This window comes from Mesoplodon bidens, assembly GCF_964165515.1.
Source record: "Mesoplodon bidens genome assembly, chromosome: 7".
NCBI classification, from domain to species: domain Eukaryota; kingdom Metazoa; phylum Chordata; class Mammalia; order Artiodactyla; family Ziphiidae; genus Mesoplodon; species Mesoplodon bidens.
The window spans coordinates 63167997-63183753 of record NC_138164.1 but is presented as its reverse complement, the minus strand read 5'-3'; the positions used below and the strand labels follow the sequence as shown (position 1 = coordinate 63183753).

Here is a 15757-nt window from a genome sequence, read left to right as displayed (position 1 = left end):
GCCAAGAAGGAACACAGCACTGTCGGAGCTCAGCGGAGGGAGGTGGACGGGGGCCCCAGGGAAAGCTTCTAAGGGGGTGAGGGGGGAACTGTGTCTGTTAGGCTGGGAAGGAGTTGAGAGGCAGGGATGGGGGCAAGGGCCAGGGCCCAGAGTAACAGCCTGAGCAAAGGCAGAGGCATGCAGGGCCTGACAAGTTCATGGAGTTGGGGCATAAGGGAGAGGGGAAATGAGGAAGACAGGCAGTGTTAGCTGCAGTGAAAGGTGCCACCCACCCCCGAGGAACTCCCTCCCTCACGTCACCTCACTCCCCTAATCCTGGGAGGTTATTGGGCTTTTCAGAGAGAACAATCTTGTCTCAATTCATCCTTGTGGCCCCAGGGCCCAGTCTAGGGAATGTCAGTGGATGCTGGTCAAATGATGCGAAGAGGGCCTCTTTATAGTGTTTATTAAACCAAGGACCAGGTGTTGGGTAGGGCCAGTGGGGGAGGACAGAGCTCTCATTGTCCTGTGGGCGTCCCTGTGGGACCAGCCCCCTGACGCCCACATGGCCACGTATGGCTGGCTTTCACCCAACACCTCCTCCCCCAACCCATCCCCAGGACACAATGTTACAAAAGCGAACAAATGCAATGTCTTTCTTCTTTTACAAATGGCATGTTTCCGTCCCCTGCCAGCAGGGACCTGGATGGGGCGGGGGGTGGGGGGGGGGTGGGGGGGGAGTGGGGGGGGTTGAAAGTGACCGTCCATTAAAAAGGCAACAACTTTTATTAACCCCATGCTAAGGAGAGAGCCCACGGCTGGGAAGCTGAGATGCCACCCTGGCGGCGGAGCATAAACATGGGTGGGGTCTCCCCTACCTCCTTCACTGTATTCTCAGTAGGATGAGCTGGGCTGTCGGGCATAGGGCCAGTGGGGTCTGAGGGAGCTCAGGAGCTCAGGAGCTCAGGGCCTGGAGGGGCTCCAGGACTGCATCTAGAGGCCAGTGTGAGGTGGAGACCTTCGGCCTCAGGGGTCAACGGGCGCATTTCCATTCTTGCTGCTGGGGGACACCCCCCCACCCACCCAGTGGGAAACTGGCAGGGCTGGGACTTGTATCCCTGAGGCTTCTAGAGGCTCCGAGGTGAACTGACTTAGCCCGTGCCACCCCCGAGGCCCTGGTCTCTCCTTCTGGGGACGACAGGGAAAGGGCACAAATGGCAGGATGTGTCTTGGAAGCAAGGGGGAGCCCACAAAGGGGAGAGGGAGGGCATGATTTAGAGAAGAGAGAAAAGTGCAAAGGGGCCCTGCTGGGAGGCTGGACATTGGGTCCATTCACGCTTCTGCCACTGTAGGACCTCAGAACAGCATTTTTCCTGCCCTAGGCCTGAGTTTCCCCATCTGGCACATGAGGAGGTGGACTAGATTTTTTTCTCCAGTCCTTTCTATAAAGTTCTATCCAGAGTTCTAGGGGAAGCAAAAAGGATGAAGTAGGCCTCACACGCCCAGAGCAAAGAGAGGGCTGTGTCGTAAAAGAAACCCATGCCTGAGTGGCTGGACCTCTGCCCCGCAGCACTACCTCCCGCCCGCCCTCCTCCTGTCATGGGTCAGGTTGGTCCAGGCCTCAGGGAAGGCACTTTGGGGACAAGTAGGGAAGGACAGCAGGGGACTGCTGTCTGGTTTGGCATCGAAGACCCTCGGCTTATGGTCTGGGGAGCAACCTAGACAAATGGGCGAAACCTTGCTCCTGGGTGTGGGTCCCAGGTCCAAAGCCTCTCTTTCAACGATGCTGCCACACGGGCCTGCAGAGTCCCTGCTGGCATTGGCACATTAAAATATAAATTACCCAGGACCCGAGGGAGCCCAGGGCGAAGTCTGTTACAGGGCCCCAGGCCACACCATTCGTCACAAGGTATCAGCTAATTCCTGGGTGTGTATGCAGTGCAGGGCCACCTTGGGGGCGGAGCCAGGCTGCCGGGGGTAGGTGCCCTCCCGCACCAGGCGCCGGCACTGCATGCCCTGGCCCACGCTGACGCTCTGCAGCGCTGGGAGGTGGAGAAGCAGCTTCTCGGGCAGGGGCGCCAGGCCCGTGCCTGACAGGTCCAGCTCCTGCAGGGAGCCCAGGCCTGAGAACACCTCGGGTCCTGCCCACTTGAGCTTGGGGTTGCTTGACAAATCCAGGACCTGCAGGCCCTGTAGCTCACGGAAGCCATAGGGCGCCAGCTGGGGGAGATGCTGCAGGCTGCCCAGCGACAGGTGTGTAAGGCCCGCCAGCCCCTCGAAGGCCCCTGGGCCGATGGCCGCCAGTGGGTTCCCGTCCAAGCTCAGGTAGCGCAGGGGCAAGTCCCGGAGGTCGGGCACGGTGTGCAGCCGGTTCCAGGCCAGGTTCAGGCTCTGGATGGTGGGGGCCGGCAGGCTGGCCCGCGCGGGGTGGGGCACGAGGCTGTGGAGGAGGTTGTGCGAGAGGTCCACGTGCAGCGCCCTGCCCTGGCTGTGGGTGGCGAAGGCGGACACGGAGACCTCGCGGAGCCGGTTGTGGCTCAGGTTCACGTCGCTCAGGGGCGAGCTGGTGAAGCTCTCGGCGGGCAGGGTGGCCAGGCCATTGTGGCTGAGGTCAAGTGACTCCAGGTAGCGAAGGCGGGAGAAGGCCGTGGGCGAGAACCTGGTGAGCAGGTTGTGGCTGAGATCCAGGCCGGCCAGCGTGGTGTAGCCTGGGCCTGCCAGCATGGACTCGTTCACCGTCTCCAGCCGGTTGGAAGACAGGTCCAGGTGGGCTGTGTCCAGGGGGATGGGCACGGGCACGATGTGAGGGCCCAGGCCACTGCAATCCACTCGCGTCAGGCTGAAGCTGTCGAAGAGGCCGAAGGTCTCCACCTCACACTGGCATCCAGGGAAGCAGGGCCGGGTGGTCTGGGCCTCACCGGCGGCCAGCAACAGCAGCAGGGGCCACAGCATGGTGTGGGCTAGAAAGAGAGCCACAGGTGAGGGCTGGCGGCAGGCACCCCATACCAGATGGTTCTAAGCCACCCCGTAAGACACCAGCCGATGTGTGTGGGCACAGCTGCAAATTGCCACCAGCCCCTCAGTGCCCCCAGACGCTTTCCCTGAATACCCCTCCGTATATACTTCCTAGTCCCTATTCCTCTCCGGCCTTAGTCTCCCCATCTGTATGGTAAAGGGGGTTAGGCCAGATGGCTGGATTTTAAACTGGAAGCAGGAGAACCCTTCCTTAAATAAGATTAGCAGGTGAAAGTGGGCCTGTTCTGGTTGAAGTGAAGGTGAGGGCCTGGAGCCTTCCTTGGATGTTAAGGAACCCAGTTGGAAACGCACTGGACAGGATGGGTCTTTGGCTGGCCTCTCCAGCTCTGAGGGTCTAGGGTTCATGGGTTCATCCTGACCCAGGCCCTACTGCGGAGGGGTCACAGCACCCCTAGCTTAGGGGTTAGGGTATTCCATTCACCTCTGCTGAGCATATGTTACATGCTGGGTGCTATGTGCTAGCTGCCTCCCTGCATGGTCCCACTTAACCCTCAACCACAAAAACTGCAAGGCAGCAATGCTGTCACCGCTTCACGAAGAGGGAACTGAAACTTAGAGAGGTTCAGAAAGTCATGCATGGCCACAAGGAAGTGGGAGTGGAACCCAATGGCTCACTGCCGTGGTTTGGCAGTGGCTGAGCCATGCCTGAGACCCGCACTCCAGCTTCCCAGACAGAGGTCTCTTCCTGCAAGGGGGGTCTGCGATGACTGTCCCCCCCTCACTCCTTTTGCGGGTAACAGTGGCTGGGTCCACAGTCCTAAGCCCTCTCACCTGGCCTGGCCTCCAGAGGCAGGATCCTTCATTCCAGTTGGGGACCCTGTGCCAAGCCCCTTCCCCCTTGCCCTGCCCTGACCCCCAGCTATTAGGGCTGTTACACCTCTTTGGCCCTTCCTTTAACCTAGGGCAGGCAGCTGGGCTGGTTCCCCCATTATACAAATAAAGAAATAGAGGCTCAGAGAGGAAAAGGGTTTTACCCCAAACCAGTAAAAAGCAGGGCAGGATTAGAACGCAGGCCCGCTCAGTCCCAATTCCTCTATTTTCATCTGCTGCCTCCAGCAGGACTGGCAGGAGAGATGGGGTCCAAGGGGGGCTCTTCCCACCGACACAGGCTACGATGCAAGCCACTGCCTCTCCCCTGGCTTCAGTTTCTCTCCCTGGACAGTTGTAACAGCAGCTGCCATTGACGCCGGGCACTGCATGTACACTGTCACCTTCAGTCCTCATACCCATGCACGTCTGTAGCTCCTCGGACAGTGGTGCTCGCAGGAGGAGGAGAGAGAGGGTTGAGCAGTGAAAGCCTCTAACTGGACAGTCTGTGGCTACACTCTCCCTCTGCACAGCAGCCACTCAGCCCGCGAGATAGAGGGCACTAACTAAGCCTCACTCTAGCAGGTTCTTCAGCTCCGCACCCTTGCCCCGCTGCTTCATCTTCCCCCAACCTGTTCCTCCCCCTGGGCTTCAGGGAGGGGTGGACCTGGGACCTGCCCACCTTGTGGACTGGGGGTGGCTGTGGAGGGAGCAGCAGGATAGCATTACTAGCCCTACATGAAAGTTTAAAGGGGCAGCCACTTGATCTGCACTTGGGCTCGGAGCACAGGCAGGGAGAAGGGGCGCTATTCTCCCCTGCCCCCCTATGTGGGCCCCTCCTCTCCTGCCCCGTTCTGCTGTAGAGTCCAATTTGAGGATTAAACCCGGCCCAGGTGCATCCTGGGCTTGGCCCCAATTGAGGCAGGACAGAGTGTTCCAGTGTCTGGAACTGAAAGGAACGTATTAAGTTACCTCACACCCCCTTTGTTCCCCTGGTGAGCTTCTCACCGCAGGGGTTCATTACCACCTAGGGCCTCCTCTTCCCTGCTAAGCTGATCTGCCCATACCTACCCTTCCTGGGGTTTAAACAAACACCAAAGACGCACAAAAAGGCCCTAAGATTACCCTTTGGTTCCCAAAGGTGATTATACAATGTGCCTCTTAAGTGCCAAACGGCCCCTCATGAGCTCCTGCTTCTGTAACACCGCCCAACGCTCCCCCTCCCCCTCTAGAGAGGGGGCCTCTCAGGCCTCGGCTTCGTCCTCTCTACCACAAGGCAGCATCTCCTGCCCTCCTCACATACGTTGACGCAACTTTCACTGTAGTGCGATGCAAACTGTGAAGAGCTGTGCACACGTGCTGAGTGGTCACCACTGAGCCACGGAGGCAATGGTGGTGACAGCTGATACAGGGGGAGCAGGAGTGTAGATTGAGACCCGCCTGGGTAACTGTGCTTGTGAGGCTCCCAGGACACTGTGGACAAGGTCTCTGCTCAGCCCTGCACGGTGGACACCTCTCCCTGGGCCGCTGTTCTGTGCTAGGTCTGGACGTTAAGTGGAAAGTGCTGACGGTGACAGAGCCTGTCCTCACTAAGTGCTGGACACATGTTCCCTCATGCCATCCCGTCACTCCAGGAGGTAAGCAGCCTTATGTCCATGTTACAGTGGAGGAAACCGAGGATGGCAAGAGGAAGGTAGCAGAGCCAGGAGGTGAACTCAGGCCTTTGTAACCTCGTAACTGGCTTGGTTCAAGTGGAACGTGTACTTCTGTGTGTTGCTGGGGAAAGAAGAGCTAAGCATCCAGAGTCCTAGGGCCACGCTCCAGCTGCCATCGGCTGCTGGGACAGGTAGGTACCAAGCTTTCTAATACTCAGTGGCTCTGGGGCTTTCCTGAGGTCACAGTGGAGCTCAGAGTCCTCTCAGGGCCGTCCAAGGCTGTTGGGAGAAGAGAAGGAAGAAATCTCTGAGATGCCTCACAACTTTGCACCCAGAAGGGGGCAGAGGCAGAGGTGTGGGCTAGTGGTCTTTGAGGGTCAGTGCCCCTGTTCTGCTTAGAGGCAATGTCCCCTTTGGGGTAACATAAGGAGGGGTGCCTTCATGTGAGTGTCTCACGAGACACTGGGGTCTGGCATTGCTGCTTGGAGCAAAAGATCCAGGAGCCAAGGGGAGGGCAGAATTTTCCCAGGAGGAAACTGAGGGTAGATAAGGAAATCCCCTGCCGGGGGCACAGTCCCTGATAATTTCCAGAAGACCTTTGCTCATTTGAGCTGTGAGGGCTGCAGAGCAGTGCATGCAATCCCTCACGTTAGTGATGAGGAAGCTGCGGCCCAGAGAGCATGCAGTGACTTGTCCCTGGGTCCTCAGTGAGGCGATGGCAGCCAATGCTCAGGCTCTGACTCCCGACTCCTGACTCCAGGACCAAGCTTTCCAGCCCACTCGCCTGTGGAATCTCCCAGGGATCTTATGGAGTCAATAAAAATAATGCTCAGAAGAGTCTGCAACCTCATGGAGGAGGGGGCTGATGCCATAATGCTAGAGATCATAAGGATAAATTGCATGCTAAGAAAAGTATAACTATGCATTAAAAAAAAACAACGTAAATCATAATTTTAGAAAGTCTAGAAGAAAATACGTCAACCCAGTAGTGGTCTTTCTTTAGATGGTAGAACTTGAGTGGTTTAACCATGTCTTAATCTCCTTTTCTCCTCTTATTTCCTCTCTTATAGTAAAAAATATCTATAAAACACACTGAGTAATGAAGCTTCCTAATAGGACTGCCTCATGGCCATCTCTGCTTTCTCTGATCTTGGCTAGCCACAAACTGAGCCTCAGTCTCTTCATCTGTAAAATAGAGATGTTAAGAGCCATCTCACAGGCCTGTCACGAGGATGAAACATAATGGTGGGAGTAAGGCACCCAAGCAGGGTTCCCAGCACAGGCGAAGGGTGCAGTGGGGACCCCCTGCCTCCCTCCACAGATGGGAGTGGGTGGGGTGGGGATAAGTGGGTGGGCCTGACCCCATCTCTCTTGCTCCTTCCTCCAGCAAATATGTATCAAACATGACAAAGCTCTTACCACTGCCCTGCTGGAAAGCAGTTCTTCCCTAGGAAGCCACACTATGACTATGCTGTTTCTCAACAGGGCTGCTGGGTCTGGGAAGGGATGAGTAATGTGAGTTCCTCTTCACAAAAACCATTAGCCTCAGCTCCACGGAGAGGAAAGGCCTTCTTAGAGAGTGAGAAGGCCTTGGACACCAACTTGCAGTGTGAACAGAGCAAGTCACTTTACCTGGACCAGTTCCTTCAGCTGTGAACCTGGGATGCTAATGATGGTCCTATCAGGCTCAGAGAGGATGGCTGTGAAGATTAGACTGAGAAGACCAATGCCCCAGTAGAGAAATGAGGCCCCAAGGGGTAGAAGCCACATAATGGAAACACTGTACCTTTTCATTTTACCTATAATATCCATAGCCACTGCAGACAGAATTAATCAACCACAGCACTAAATCGCTAAGTGCAAGGCAGTGTGCTAGGCCCTGTGAGGTCTATGTTGGGGTCAGGGTGGGAGATCCCAGGGCCCCTGTCCTCATGGGGCTTACAAACCTGCAACGGGGACAGGAGAACAACTCATATCAAGATCACTAGCACCTGCCTTAGATCCAGGAGATCAGGACTCTAGTTCCGGATCTGCTACTAACTGTGTGACCTTCACAGTTTTCTTTCTTTCCTGGAGCCTCAGTTTTCTTTTCTGTGTAGTACTGACTCTGCCTCCCTCCCTCCCTCTGGGGCCCTGTGATCTACCCTCGGGAGAAAGGGAAAGGCAGACAGGTATTCACCATGGAAGGCCAGGGGGGATCTCTGGCCCAGGATACATCACTTACTTTCCAAACCCTGACCTGCAGATAAAAGGCATCTACTGATCAGCCAGGTTATAGAACACAAGGGCAGCAGGACAAAGGCTTAGTAACTGTACCCACCCTTGGTTAGGGGGATATAGCATAAGGTCCTCTGGGCAAGGGCCATGAGTTATTCCTTGTTGGGCCCATTGTGACTCTAAGGAAAGTGTACAGATGGCCCGTGAGGTCAAAAGAGTCAGTGGTGTGGCCCTAACAGGCCCCAGGCAGGTCTCCCCACTGCGACACTCCAGACCCTGCTAGGAGAACCTCTAAAACAGCTTTGGCTACATCATCCCCCATCTCAAAAACCACCTGACTTCTACTTTACCTACAGAAATCAAGCTCCCTCTGGCACAGAGGTATCTGCAAGTTGTCCCCACCTTCCTCCCTCCTTCCGCTGAACTCCCCTCTTGATCTGAACCTATGGTGGTGGCCTTTGGACAACTCTCAGCCTCTGCTCATACTTTTCCAAACTCAGAGAATTCCAGGGCTGGAGAGCTGGAAGGCCCCTCAGAGATCACAAGTAACTGAGGCCCAGAGACGGGCAGTGATTGCAAGTAAACGGCAGAGCAGGACCCAGGACCTGGGTTCTGATGCCTCACGCTATTGCCAGGACTGCCACATCCCCAGGCCTGCCCTGGCCCTGCCAGTGCAACAAAGCCCGTTCTGTCCACTCAGGGTCCGGGGCCACGCCCCCTCCTTTCCTTGCTCCCGGGCCGGGCCTCTCACACCACACTATCAACACACCTCCTTCAGACACACACTCGGTAAATTCTCTGCCGTTATTTACCCGCCCGTTTCCTGACTTGAAGTGTGAGCAGCTTGGGGCAGTGACCCTGCCTTCTTCACCTGTTCATCCCTTCCCCTACCTGGGGCCACAGCCAGGCCTGGCAGGCCCGGCAAACACGCTGGATGAATGGAGAGCCCAGAATTTAGAGTCAACCACGGGACTCACACCCGGCTGTGAATTCAGCTCTGTACCTACTAGCCTTGGGCATGTCTCAACCTTGCTGAGGCTCAGTGTCCTCAACAAGGGCGACAACACAGGGTTGGTGAAAGCATTAGGGGACAGCGTGTGAAACAGGCAGCTCAACTGCCACACCTTGAGTGCTGAACACATAGTAGACAAGGATGGTGATGATTTATTAAGCTTCCTGAAGGCAATGACCGTGTTATTCCTTGTTCTGTTCCTCCCTACCCGACTACCCAAATGCCAGCACCCGGCGGATCTGTGACTACTGTGCTAACATCCTCTGGTCACCGTGCTGGTGTCTGCTGACAAGGCCCCAACCTCCCTCCTCCTCTGAGGAGGGCTCCCTGGGGTTAGGGATTCCAGCTCGGGTCCTCCCGGCTCCAGCTGCCTGCCTGTGGTGCTGTATCCCAGCATCTCGGGCCCCTAGATTTGCCAGCTCCTCACCACAACTTCAAAGGGGAGTCCCTGGCCAAGGGGTGAGGCGGGCAGGGGGCCGAGCTCCCACCTGAGACGGGCTCTGTCTCCACCGGCTGCTCCATGCTGAGACGCCTCCAGCCCTACTTATGTTCATCGTGAGCTCCCTCAAGCTGACGCCAACGAAATCCCCAGGTGGAAATTCCATTAACGTCCTGGCCCCCAGTGGCTTAGTCAGTTCTGGAAACGCAAGGCAAAAAGAACGTCAGGGCCAAACTCCCGGAGCCTTGCGGGTCGGCTCCCCCAACAGAAGCTCTAACGCCGCACATCTGTACAAACACGTCAGCTCGCCACGCACTTCTACAGCAGCATCTCGTTTCTGCCTCACCACAACCCTTGACCGTGGGGATTACTGTCCCTGTTTTGCAGACAAGGAGACTGACATTCAGCTGAGGAGGAGAGGAACCAGGTCTCAAACCTACATGTCTGAGCTCCAAATCCAATGCTCCTTATATGGCTGTGCCCCAACTTACAAACGGGCGCGTGTGGATCGTGCTGGACTATAATTACACTTACCTGTCTGTCCTCCTGTGGGCAGGAATGGGGTTAGGTTTACTTTTATGTCCTTGGGCCTGAGTGCCGGGTCTGGCACAGAGCAGGTACTATATGAAGATATACCAGGCAGTTAGAATACTACCACCTCGCCAAAGGATACCTCTCAACCTTCCCAGTGCCTCCTCAGCTCTTATCTGTTCAGTCACCCTGCAAGATCAGCAGGTTACATGGCACTGTATCTATTTTACAGCTGCGTAGAGACCCAGAGAGGTTCGGTGATCTGCCCAGAGTCACACAGCCAGTGAGGTCAGAGGCTGGACTCAGAATCCAGGTGTTCTGACACCGAGTGCCTAGCTTCCTCCATGACATCATCCCTGGAGGATAATCTACAGGGAAACAGACAAGGCTCCCAAGACTATTTTCTCCATTCTGAAGCTTCGCAAGTTCCCTTTGGCCTGAGGCATGTGTGGACACACGGGCAGGCAGTGTGGGGCAGAGGAAATGGGTTTTACGGTCAGGCACACCAGGTTCCAGCCCCACCATACCTCACCTGCCAGGAGGCCCTCTCCCCTCTGAGTCTGAGTCTTCATCTGTAACATGGTGAGAAACCTAGTACTGCTCCCAGCAGGCCACTGGGATGATCACACAAGGTAAAGTGAAGACTCAGCCCTGGGCCTGGTACACACCGGTGCTCACTGCATGTGGGTTCCTGCCCCCTAATGGGTGATTTCAGGGGCCAGGAAAGAAAAAGGAGCCGTGACACCAGCAGATCTGAAAGCAAGGCAGGGGCAGAGGATAGAGAAGACGACAAAGTGGATTCTTCCTTGGATTCTCTCCCAGTGCACCATCCAGGGTCCTGCTTGGGCTACAAGCACTGACCAGGCTCTACCAGGGAGGTGGTAAGGGAGTTTGGAAAGGTCGCAGAGGCCAAAGCAGGCTGAAGGAGTTGTGTCATCTGTGACAGAATGAGACTCAGCAGCTACCACTGGGTGGGTGGCTCACTGTCTTCCCCCTCCCTCCCCCCGCCACCCCAACCTTGCACAGGTCAGGTTCAGGAGACCTCCTGGCCTGGATTGCTCCAACAGCCTTGTTCCTGGCCCTCTGCTTCCAACTGCCGGCCATGCTGGGCACCAGAGTACATTCCCGGCAGAAGACCAGGACCCCGTCACTGCTCCTGGTTTAAAACCTATCCTGCAAAGACAGCTTGCTAGTCTAGAGGCCCGTCTTACTCATCGGGCCCCACATCTCTGCACAGGCTGTTCCCTCGGATGAAGATGACAGAGACACCCTTCTTTTCTTTGTTTTCCATGCAAACTCTCACTCATTCGATTCAAAAGTGACCTCCATGTATAAGCATCATGTCATCTTCAAACAGTGACAGTTTTACTTCTTTTCTGATTTGGATTCCTTTTATTTCTTTTTCTTCTCTGATTGCTGCGGCTAAAACTTCCAAAACTATGTTGAATTATAGTGGTGAGAGTGGGCAACCACATAGCTGATTCACTTTGTTATACAGCAGAAACTAACACAACACTGTAAAGCAACTATACTCTAATAAAGATGTTAAAAAAAAAAAGTCACCTCCTCTGTGAGGTCTTCCCAGTCTAACCTGCCCGTCATCCAGTAAAAGGTCACCCTCTCCCTGGGCTCCAGTGGCCCCTGGGTGGCCCCGTCAAGATACGACACACTTTGTGCTGTGTGGCCATCTCCAAATCTGACCGTCCATCTCCTCTCCTGTATGGGGCCTGGCCATGCGAACGGGATAAGCCAGATGAGTGAAATGTCCTAGGCAAAAAGCTTCCCTCTGCTTAGGAGAGGGTACCAGTGGTCCAAGCTTGCAGGATACTTAGGGCTTTCCCGGGGGGTGATATCAAGTTTAGAACCATAGTAGATGCTGGCTCTGCCTTCTATTGTCAGTGCAATCCAACAAATGTCTGCATGATGTAATACAGACTACAAACCTCTTCTCGTTTTATTAGCACATGTAATTCATTATCCTATTTAACATTCACAACAGATCAGTGAGACCGGAATTACTAACCTCATTTGAAGGATGAGGAGACTGAGAATCAGAGAGGTAGAGTTGCTTGCCTAAGGCCACAGAGCTAGGAAGCAATGAAGTAAGTGAAAATCTCCTCTGACTCTAAGAGGCTGGAGCACTTAGCCTCCAGATTGGTCTCCCAGGCTCCAGTACCACCCACAAGCCAGAGAAAGGTCTCCTAGAATTACCAACGCCACCCTGTCATGCCAGCTTAAAAAACCCTCCAGCAGTTCTCCACTGCCTAAATCCCAGCTCCTAGGTCTGGCATTCAAGGCCCTCATATTTGGCCCCTGCCTTCCTTCCCAGCCTCAAGTTGAATTCCAACCCTCCCTCTCCAACCTTGCATCTGACAGTCCACAATGCTGACCACCCGTGCACTGTTTCAGAACACACAGAGCCGGGCAGGGCAGTTCCCTCTGTGGGAGATACCTCCTGCCTCCCTCCCGGGTGTATTCACCTGGGTTCCCCAGCCTGCTGCTTTCCAGCCTTCCCTTCCTGGGCTGTAGGGGCTCCAGCCCACCTTACTTCATCCCTACCTAACTTCAAAGCCACCTCCCCTCTCCCTCTTCAAAAGAGCAAATTAGTGCCTGGGAATGGTCAAGTCAGAATGGAGGTGTTAAATATCAAAGTGCTTCCAGGTTCTAGGATCTCAACCAGTCAGCCAGAACAGGAAGGGAGGAGAGAAGCTGTCAGCACCTCCCTTTCCAGAAGGGAAACTGAGGCCCAAAGAGGGAAAGGAAAGTGCCCACAGTGAGGTGAGTGGCTTGCGCCCATCCTTCACGTCCGCAGCATCAAGCAAAATTCTAGGTTAAAGACTGGGATGGGTGGGGGTTAGGGGCAGGGGAGGGAAGGTGTTAAAGGGTTATCTTTGCCACCCAGGATCAAAAGGAGGCTCCCGGCAGCCTGAGCCCCTCCTTCTCAGGTCAGACCTGAGCTCTGCAAGTCTGGACTGATCCGAAGGGTAGAGCAGGCAGGGAGGATCAGAAGCTCCTGAGTCACCTCCTCACCCAGGCCAAGCGTGGGCGGGCACTGCACCCCAGGCCGTCTCTGCCTGCGTTGGTTATCGCCACCGCACGCTCTGCCCCGCGAGGGAGTTCTCACCCTCTTCCATTACAAGGTGACTGCGGCTCAGAGAGGCTGAGCAACTTGCCCAGTGCCATATTGTGGGCCAGTGGACATCCCATTCGAAACTATAGTGTGTGCAAGGTTCCTCCTCCCAGCAGCCCAGCTGGGGGTCCCGGGAGCCGGCGCCGCGGGCAGCCGTCGTCGCCTTCTCACCTACGGGATTGGAGGGCTCGACCCCCCCCGCCCCCGCCCCCCGCCCGGGGCAGGATACAAACGGAGAGCGGATCTCAAAGCGGAGCCGGGGGCAGTGGCTGGCCTCTCCGCCAAGCAGACACATCTTTCTCGGTCACATACACTCTCTCCGAGGAGCGTGGGGCAGCAACACCAGCTGCCCGCTCCTCTCCTCTCTTCAGCCCCCGATCGGGGGCCAGGACCGGCTGCTTACCTCTCTCCTCCCAGCCGGTTCGGCTGGCGTGTGCGGCACGCTCTGCCCAGCCTCGGCTCGGGTCAGTCCTCAGGCGCTGCCGATTGCCCCACCCACAAATCCTATCCCATCCCCTCGCGGCTCTAAGGACCCATGGAGGTGAATGAGGGGAGGGCTGCCAGCGCCCCCCGCCTGGGCTGCAGTGGGGAGGAGGACGGGCGCTGTTGCCGAGGAACCGGGAGAAAAGTTTGAAGCCAAGTCTGGGCCCGGGTGGACAGCAGGAGAGCGAGGAGTTGGGGCGGTGTCTGGCTCTCGGCGCGCACATACTCCACGGACACCCAACCCAGACACGTCGACAGGCACAGACCACGTACGCGGACACAACGATGCGCCCACCAGCACTCACAACCAAACGCGGGCCCACGAAACGTGGACACAGGCGCAAAACAGCCTCCTCAAATCACGGACATACAAAGGCACAGGCAGATGCATATCCCCGGACCAAATTCACAAAGACCCACAAACGCGAGATGCACGTGTCCGCACAAAGACCCCAGAGGCGCCGGCCCACGCCCACGGCCCCCGGTCACAGCCTTTGTCTCCTGGAAGCCCCCTTCTAGGTCCGGGCTCCCCACTCTGGCCGAGTCCCGGGCGTCAGGCCGCCGCTGTCGACGCCCTGGGTCCAGGAAAAGTTGAGGGGCCCCGGCCCCGCCCCTGGGTCCAGCGCCGTTCGCTCGCGGGATGGAGCTGCGAGGTTGGGGTAGGGGGGCTACTGTCCTTCGCCCGCTGCGCGGACTCCCGCTCCGCCCGGGGACCCGCACCCACCTGGAAGCCTGCGCCGCAGCCGCCTCGGCACGCTTACCCAGGCGGCCCGGTCGCGGGCCCTCTGGCCGGCGCTTTTCTCAGAGCGGCGCGGCCCGCCCCCCGGCCCCCCGGCCCCCCGGCCCCCGCCCGCCGCTGGGCTCTCCCCGGCCCGCCCAGCGCCCAGTGGCGGCTCTGGCCAGCCGCCGGGCGATTTAGGGAGTGTCGCCAAAGTGCCGGCCTTTCCCGGCGCGTTCCCCGCTCCGCCCCCCGCCCGCCGGCGGAGCCCTTGCCCAGCCCGGGTTCCACCATAGGGAGCGTCTCAAAAGTGCGCACGCAGCTCCCGCCCACTTCAGTCGGCCTTGCTCCCAGCTTCTTGCATCCCGGGTCCCTGCCCCCTTCCGCGGAGCGCCTGAGCTATCTCAGCAGATGGCCTCACGGTCGGGAACATCTGGAGGTCGCTGGAGTGTGTGTGTGTGTATGTGTGTGTGTGTGTGTGTGTGTTTGTGTTGAGAGAGAGAGAGAGAGAGAGAGAGGGGCAGAGAGAGAAAGAGATTGGGTGGTGAGGCTTCCCTCTTCTCGAGTTCATCCCCCTATTTTTTAAAACCGGTGACAGAGGTCCAGAGACGTTAGTGAGAGGGAGTCCAAGAATCTGAAGCAGGGAAAGACTGGCTGAAAGACGAACCGACAGAGAGGAGAGAGCCAGGCTTGGGCAGAAAAGCTGGCAAGAGAGGAGAGAGAAAGCAACAGACTTTTTTTTGTGTGTGTGGAGGGAACCATCGACTTCTGGTTGGATTTCTAAGAAGGGAAACTGGGAGTGTGACTAGGCAGCAGTTTTTAAGTCGATTCCTCCCCCTGCAGCCCATCCTCTCTCACCCCTCTTTATGGTAAAAAGTGCAGGAAAGCATCCAAAAAACCTTTTTTACATGGGGGTTGGGGGGAGAAATTGCCTGGTGAATGCATTCCCTAGAAGGGGCTTGTGGGGGGTGGTGAGTTTGAGTCTTCCTGTCCACACACCGACACAGTGTCGGGGTGAGGGAGGGGACAGTTCTCATGCACCCCAGAGGTATGTGGCCTGGGGGTTGAGGGAGGTTTTGGCTTTGAACCCTGGACCTCCCAAGAGCTTTCGTGCTGTGCAGAGATTGGGCAGTGTTCCCCTTGCAGTGGCCCAGACTTGCACACCCAGTCTTTTTGCTCCTTCTTTCCTTATTACTTTTTTTTAAATTAAAAAAAGTTGCTTGGCCGTGTGCGTGTGTGTCTGCTTGTCTGCCTGGGGAAGGAGAGGCAAGTAGGGAGGAGGGGAGGGAGGAGTAGAGGCCACTACCCTAGGCCTCAGGGCAGCAAAAACAAATCTGCCTCCCAGAGAACAAAGTGCTCTTGCAGGTCCTCGCTGGCACTAGTCTGTGTGGTTGTGTGATTGTGGTGACTCTGCTCACCTGGGCCGAAACCTGGGAGCCCTGCCAGTTAGGGAGGTGCAGGAAGAAGGCTGGGAGCCCTGTCTTATCAGTTTAGGACAGGGAAAGCTCCCCTCTCTCCTTTCTGCCTACCATTGTCCTCCCCTAATTAGAATCCCAGCTTCTAGAACTGGGAGGCCACCAGCTCAGATGTCTCATCCAACCATCTTTGAAATTGCATCATAGGCCCCTTTGCACCCTGTCACCTCCTCACAGTCATGCTTAATAAAGGGGCCGTTGAGATTCAACTCTATCTCCTAGTGGTTCTCTGTGCATCCTGGGGCCCTCGGGAGGGGTTAGAGCCCTTCCTGCTC

The 15757-nt window shown here is 56.6% G+C and overlaps 1 protein-coding gene across 5 annotated transcripts; it reads right to left on the bottom strand.

Annotated features, from left to right (window-relative positions):
• Positions 1 to 428: 428 nt before the first annotated feature.
• On the bottom strand, positions 429 to 14107 carry TSKU (tsukushi, small leucine rich proteoglycan). 5 transcript variants are annotated; one of them, XM_081239491.1, is made up of 3 exons: positions 14014 to 14107; positions 9195 to 9343; positions 429 to 2939 (listed from the first exon to the last, which is right to left on the bottom strand). In XM_081239491.1, exons 2-3 carry the CDS (start codon positions 9226 to 9228, stop codon positions 1882 to 1884), a joined length of 1092 nt encoding a protein of 363 aa, XP_081095617.1. In that variant the 5' UTR covers positions 9229 to 9343; positions 14014 to 14107; the 3' UTR covers positions 429 to 1881. The 5 variants fall into 5 exon arrangements, with proteins under 5 accessions (XP_081095617.1, XP_081095618.1, XP_081095619.1 ...); XM_081239492.1 differs by lacking the exon at positions 14014 to 14107 and adding an exon at positions 13210 to 13299; XM_081239493.1 differs by lacking the exon at positions 14014 to 14107 and adding an exon at positions 11700 to 11750.
• Positions 14108 to 15757: the final 1650 nt, after the last annotated feature.

Coding starts and splice junctions, on each gene's coding strand:
- TSKU (XM_081239490.1), bottom strand. CDS start 13,513: ATGTGCGCGCCGAGAGCCAGACACCGCCCCAACTCCTCGCTCTCCTGC. Junction 2,940..13,209: donor AACCGGCTGGGAGGAGAGAG/GTAAGCAGCCGG, acceptor CTCTCTTTCTAG/CCCACACCATGCTGTGGCCC.